General features: G+C 44.0%; 1 protein-coding gene across 1 annotated transcript; it reads left to right on the plus strand.

Annotated features, from left to right (window-relative positions):
- The first annotated feature begins 457 nt into the window (after positions 1–457).
- On the plus strand, positions 458–6,043 carry LOC139181406 (zinc finger X-linked protein ZXDB-like). Its single transcript, XM_070784755.1, has one exon. The coding sequence runs from the start codon at positions 546–548 to the stop codon at positions 2,961–2,963; it is 2,418 nt and encodes an 805-aa protein (XP_070640856.1). The 5' UTR covers positions 458–545; the 3' UTR covers positions 2,964–6,043.
- The last annotated feature ends 1,266 nt before the right edge of the window (positions 6,044–7,309 follow it).

The raw sequence follows: 7,309 nt of genomic DNA on the forward strand, positions 1-7,309 counted from the left end.
AAAATTTTTAAAAAGCCATCATTTTCCATAGTGTATTCTCTCAGGAATTTTCTGTCACCTATCAATCCATCCAGCCAGCCATCCAATACACAGTGTTTAACACATGGTAAGTGCTAACTACCATGCTTAGCACTGGGAGGGACTGGGGTGTATGTGTTTATTTTGGTACATACTGTGAGGTTCCGGTTTATGTTGCCATTTAGTAGATAGATACCTAAGGTATTCATTTCAGCACTTTTTACTGAAGTGAACAGCCATTTCCCTTGTATCTCTGAAGACCTCCTTGATTTCCTACTAATATTAACAGGGGAACTTATTTATGTATACGAGGCTCTGCCCCTGGGCGTTTTATTCTGTTCTAGAGACCCTGTACAAGAATATTTAAATCACGGTGGCGTTAAACACGTTTTAATATCTGATAGGGCCAGTTTCTGCGCAGTGCACATTTTTTTTTCTCTTTCAGGAACGTGTTCGGGCCCGCGGCAGGGGGCGGGATCGCGCCTCCTCCGCGGCTCTGGTTCCAGTGGAGCTTCACGGACGCAGAGATGGAAATCCCGAGGCTGCTCCCGGCTCGCGGGATGCGACAAACCGGCGGGGCTGGCAGCCCCGAGGGCAGCGGCCGGATCCGCGGAGGTCCTGACCTGCGGGCTAGTCAGGCCCCGGCGCGCCGCCTCCTGCTGCTCCGGGGCCCCCAAGATGGCGGGCCCGGGAGGCGGCGTGAGGAGGCCAGCGCGGCTTCTTCTTGCCCAGGCCCAGGCCCAGGCCCGAGCCCGTTGGCGCTGAGGCCCGATCACGCTAGCAGCTGTGGCAGCGGCGGCGGGAGCGGCGGCGATGACTTCTTCCTGGTGCTGCTGGACCCGGTGGGTGGAGACGTAGATACCGCGGGCGCTGGCCAGGCCACAGGGCCCGTGTGGAGGGAGGAAGCCGGGCTGGGCCCAAGGCTCCTGGGGGGCGAAAGCGGCGCGAACCCCGAGGGCCGCCCTGCGCTGGGCCCCAGCTGCCTGTCGGCTATCCCCGCCCCAGTCCCGGCCCTGGCCCCGATCCCCGCTTCAGGCCTGGGCCCTGCCGCGGCCTTCGCAGGCACAGTCGCCATTCACAACCAAAACCTGCTGTTGCGCTTGGAGAACGGCGTCCTCACCCTAGCCACGCCCCCACCGCAGCCCGGGGGTCTGATCGTCCCGCAAGCTGGGATCCCGCACGCTGCGCAGCCTGGAGACTGTCCCGAGCTGCCGCCCGACCTCCTGCTGGCGGAGCGGGCAGAACCTGCGCCTGCTCCAGCGCCCAAGGAGGAGGCAGAGGGCCTGGCGGCTATTGAGAGCCCCCGCGGGCCACCAGGCCCAGGCCAGGGCGTGTTGCTGTACCTGTGTCCTGAGGTGCAGTGCGGACAAACCTTTGCAAAGAAGCACCAGCTGAAGGTGCACCTGCTGACACACAGCAGCAGCCAGGGCCAGCGGCCCTTCAAGTGCCCCCTGGGTGGTTGTGGGTGGACCTTCACCACCTCCTACAAGCTCAAGAGGCATCTGCAGTCACACGACAAACTGAGGCCCTTCGGCTGCCCAGCAGAGGGCTGTGGCAAGAGCTTCACCACCGTGTATAACCTCAAAGCACACATGAAGGGCCACGAGCAGGAGAACTCATTCAAATGTGAGGTGTGTGAGGAGACCTTCCCCACACAGGCCAAACTCAGCGCCCACCAGCGCAGCCACTTCGAGCCTGAGAGGCCCTACCAGTGTGCGTTTTCCAGCTGCAAGAAGACATTTATCACAGTGAGTGCCCTGTTTTCCCATAACCGCGCCCACTTCAGGGAACAGGAACTCTTTTCCTGTTCCTTTCCTGGCTGCAGTAAACAGTATGACAAGGCTTGTAGGCTGAAAATTCACCTTCGGAGCCACACTGGTGAGAGACCGTTCCTTTGTGACTTTGAGGGCTGTGGCTGGAACTTCACTAGCATGTCCAAACTCCTAAGGCACAAACGGAAGCACGACGATGACCGGAGGTTCATGTGTCCGGTGGAAGGGTGTGGGAAATCTTTCACAAGGGCTGAACATCTGAAAGGCCACAGCATAACCCACCTGGGCACGAAGCCTTTTGTGTGCCCGGTGGAAGGTTGCTGTGCCAGGTTCTCTGCTCGCAGTAGTCTCTACATTCACTCCAAGAAACACTTGCAGGATGTGGACACTTGGAAAAGCCGATGCCCAGTCGCCACTTGTAATAAACTCTTCACATCCAAGCACAGCATGAAGACCCACATGGCCAAAAGGCACAACCTGCGCCAGGATCTCTTAGCTCAGCTGGAAGCTGCAAATTCTCTTACACCCAGCAGTGAACTTACCAGCCAGGGGCAGAGTGACCTCAGTGATGCTGAGCTTGTGTCTCTCTTCTCTGATGTGCCTGGTAATAATAGTTCTGCTGCAGTACTGGACACGGCATTGGTGAACTCTGGGATCTTGACTATTGATGTGGCTTCTGTGAACTCAACTCTGGCAGGAAACCTCCCTGCTAATAATAATAATTCCTTAGGGCAGGCAGTGGACCCTCAGGCCTTGATGGCCACCAGTGACCTTCCTCAAAGTTTGGATACCTCACTCTTCTTTGGAACGACAGCAGCAGGTTTTCAGCAGGGTCCCTTAGATATGGATGATGTCTCAAGTCTAAGTGCGGGGCCGTTGGCATCTCTGAGCTCTTTGGCTTTGAAAAACTCGAGTCAAGAGCCCCAAGCTTTGATCCCTAGCAGTAAGCTAACAGTAGACACAGATGCTCTGACTCCTTCAAGCACCCTTTGTGAAAACAGTGTCTCAGAACTACTGCCACCAACCAAAACGGAATGGAATGTACATCCTGACTCTGACTTCTTTGCACAGGAGGAAGAAACCCAGTTTGGATTCTCCAATCCAGCAGGAAACCATGGGTCTCAGAAAGAAACAGATCTTATCACAGTGACTGGCAGCTCATTTTTGGTATGAACTAAATTCTGTTCATTCCTGCCACATGGCTTACTTTTATTGATGACACTCAATTTTGAGAATATTCTGGCCTGAATGCTTAAATACAGTCATTTCTTATAGGTCTGAAGGAGAACAGAGCCCTGGGCTGCAAGTTTGGAGATTTAAATCCTGATCTTGGGTCTGGAACTTGCGGGTTGTGTGACCTTGAACAAGTCACTTATCCTATCTGAGCCTTAATTTCCTTATTTATGAGATGAGGTGGTTTGAATAGATTGTTTCTAAGGTCTTTTCAACTCTATGATTCCTTGATAATAAGCTTCTTTCCTTGAGAAAAATTAGAACATTTTTTCAGTGATGTTGCATGTGCTTTTTTCAAACATGCATAATATACACATAATATAATGAACATTCATATACATCACACCCAACTTCAGCTATTATCAATTCATGAATATTCTTTTTTTATCTAATCTCCATTCATACCCTCTTCCAGTATTATTTTGAAATAAATACAAGGTATCACATAATTTCGACCATAAATATGCAATATATAGTTCTGAAAAGCATGGGCTCTTTTGAAAAAATCTTCAGTTCCATTGTCATACTTAAAGTTAGCAGTAATTCCTTAATACTGTCAACATTCCAGCTTATAATTGTCTCATAAATGCTATTTGTTGTTAACATTTAAACAGTTAGAATCTGAGTAAGCCTCTTAAGTGTCTTTTTAATCTGTATATTACCCTATTGTCTCTTTGCATTTAATTCATTGAAGAAAAGTTATTTCACATGTAGAGCTTACCAGTCTTAAGTCTTGGTGATTATATCCACGTGGTGTCACATTCCTCTACACTCTATTTCCTTAATTTGGTGTTTGGATCTAGAGACTTGGTCAGAATGGAGGGGCCATGAATGTTTCATGTGTTGTGTTCTTTTAGCATGTGGCACAGAATGTCTAGTTTTCTCTTGGATATTTGCAGCTTCCAGTGATAGTGCATTAATTCATAATTACCTTGCTTCTGATATCATGATTTGTTCTTGTAGAGTTACTATTAGTGGAGGAATAAATGCTGCTGAAGGCATATGTAAAAATTCATTAGAAATATATTCAATGACAAAATATTTTCTTGAAGATAGAACTAACAAGGAGAAAAGGTAACAAAAAATGTGTTGACTCTGCTCACCATTTATCTTCCTCGTCTCTTTTGATGATGAGGTTTGTTTTTATAGAAATTGCCAGCCAGGACTTTGACATGAAACAGCATGTGCATGCTTACTCATTCATGTCCGACTCTGAGATGTCATGGACTGTAGCCCACCAGTCTCCTCTGTCCATGGGATTTTCCATGGCAAGAATACTGGATTGGGTAACCATTGTCTTCTCCGGGTTATCTTCCTGACCCCGGTCTCGAACCTGGGTCTCCTATATTGCAGGCAGTTTCTTTACCATATGAACCACTAGGGAAGCCTGAGATGAAACAGACCCAGGGTCAAATTCATGTTGAATAAGTGGCCTTGAATAAATTAGTTTCACTAAGCTTCAGTTTCCTAGCTGTCAAATGATCATAGCAGTGCACATACATAGCTAACACACCTGAGACTTTTAATCCTTTCCAGTTTTTAATAGGTAAGGAAAAAATATTACATCTTTGGCTTATCTTGTTGAATTTATACAATCCTTTCACGCTCTCAATCCTCCTTACTATAAGGAAGAAATTGGGATAATTTGATCCTGTTCCTGTCTAGACAATAAGGTTTGTGAGAATTAGGGTGAAGCAGGATGGGGAAATCTCTTTATTTCCTCCACTGTATTGTTTCCTCCCTGCCAGGAATTTCTGTGGCTAATGCCAGAAGTGGAAACATTACTCACAGGTATATCTGCATCCCTATTCATTAGACCAATCTGTCACCATCTTTGATCTCTTTCAGAGTTAGACTTTGCTGTACCTCCAAAGTCACTTGTGCATGAAACTGATAATGGAGCAGAGAAAGATTCCTGCTCTCTGTGGTTTGGAGAGCTCACTGCATTTTCCCAGAGTTGAAAGGAAAGGTTGAAGCTGAATATTGTGTAAAATTTCTGTCTTACATGAGTATGGCATTTTTAATTTTGTGGAATATCTTCACAACCCTGTGTGGTGGTTTTGGCAAAGTCTGCTGTGACTCATGGCATTTTAGCAAATGCACATTCCAAATGGACTTTGGCTAGTGAATGACAGTTCTATATATAGCTTAAAACAAAGAAGATAAATTCTTTTCACCTCTCCCTTCCCACTCATCCAACTTTCATGATTTATTACTGTGTCATAACTAGCTGCCGTTTTCCACTTTAATTGGTTTCTGTTACTTTCTGTTTACTTTCTCGCCTGTCCTTGTATGTGCATTCCAGCCCTTGCCATGCCTTACTTTTTATTTTTTAATGGATAGATCTCTTCTTGCCACTGTTCCTCAGATCTCCTCATAGACATTTTCTTCACTGGTAACATTTGCTGAGTGTACACTGCAGTTGTGTGTATAGTAAGAAGTTATTTTCTGAGCTTAAATAATCCTGTGTGTATATATATGACTCAGATGATATAAGACATTATTTTCTATATTGTGCAGACAAGAAATGGATTTCTGTTTCATTATTTCCATTTTTAAGAAGTTTTTGCCAAGGAGTTCAGTTAAAACTCTATTTGCTGTAGTGTACTAGCCCAGTAGTGTTTGCATGTGAATGTCTATGGATGACATTTATTGTAGCGCTTTGGAAGTGCACCAAAAAATTGTCACTTTGAAATGTTTATGTACTGTGTGTAAGGGAGTATACACACACATCCACATAAATATATTTTTAAAGTGGTTTTATTCATTTAGTGATAAAAGTAGACATACTTTTGTAAATCAGAGAAGTGCTCAGAATTTCATTGTGTCTACTCAGTGTTTTCTCTTTTTGCTTTAGAAATATTTGTATTCATAAAGCACATTTAAAAATATTGTAATTCATTAAGGACTCTTAAATTGACCACTATATTGCATATCTGGCAGTTAACGTGCGTCGAGGATTGGAATGAACACACAAGTAGCAAACATCAAATAAATTACTTACACATGAAGATAATTTATACTGTGATTTCTTTTTTTGAATTCCTTAAATCAAGTTCCATCCAATAAAAAAATCATTATACTTTTTCCTACTCATTGAATTTTCAAAGGACAGATGTTAACTTTTCTCATGGGTTCACAGGATTTCATTGAACAAATTCATTCAAATAATTCCCTTTCAACTCCATTTTCTAAAAAAATGGTGGACCTTTTTATACTTTAAAGGTATGAAGTTAAATTTCTGTTGTTGATGGTTTAAAATTGCCATCACTTCTTTTAAATAATTGTACACATTTTAATTTAATCCTATTTCCTTTCTGCTTCTCCTCCATTTGGTTTATTAAAAAAATCTTGCCAATTGGAAGCATAATAATATAATGGCTTAAAACAGGTTTATTTCTGGGTACTCTGTTGATCACATTGATCATGTTAAAAATATATTGGCATTGGCATTTTTATCAAGTAATGTAATGAATATAACAGTGCTGAATAGCAGGAGTTAATTATGAGTAAAGTATGAAATTTATTTGTCTCTTCATGTTCTTATCCAGGAGGCATATGAGAAGGCAATTTATTAACTGGAGGTACCACTGTATTTATTTCAAGTTAATAAATACTTATTAAGCATCATTGTGCAAAATACAACGTAACATATTAAAGGTTCTATAAGAAGAGTAATATTCAACTCTGACATTTACAAAGATTACAGTTGATGGGAGACAGAAAAAGATTAAATGGAGAAGATAAACAGGAAAAGTTTAATTTGGTACCAAAATGACTGACGGGGGGGAAAAAAAAACGGTAAGAATAATGAGTTTATTCTGAACACAGATGAGAGCCAGTGAATGTGTTTAAATACTGGAGTCAGATCATGAAAATGATATCTAGAGTGTTAATATAATGGAAGTGTACAATATGGATTAGATGGTGCATGCGTGCACGCTAGGTTGCTCTAGTCGTGTCCAACTCTGTGTGACCCTATGATCTGGAGCCCACCAGGCTCCTCTGTCAATGGGATTTTCCAGGTGAGAATACTAGAGTGGGTTGCCATACCCTCCTCCAGGGGATCTTACCGACCCAGGGATCGAACCCGCATCTCTTATGCCTCCTGCATTGGCAGGTAGGTTCTTTATCACTAGTGACACCTGAGAAGCCTGAATTAGATGGTAGAGACTGGAATAGAAAACCAGTGAGAAAGCTTTTGCAGCAGCGCAGATGTTCTCTGATGAAACATGAACCCTGGACTAGATGCTGTCAGTGGGAAATGACAAGAAGGAACAGATATT

This window comes from Bos indicus, chromosome X (genome assembly GCF_029378745.1).
Source record: "Bos indicus isolate NIAB-ARS_2022 breed Sahiwal x Tharparkar chromosome X, NIAB-ARS_B.indTharparkar_mat_pri_1.0, whole genome shotgun sequence".
Classification (NCBI taxonomy): Eukaryota; Metazoa; Chordata; class Mammalia; order Artiodactyla; family Bovidae; genus Bos; species Bos indicus.

Coding starts and splice junctions, on each gene's coding strand:
- LOC139181406 (XM_070784755.1), top strand. CDS start 546: ATGGAAATCCCGAGGCTGCTCCCGGCTCGCGGGATGCGACAAACCGGC.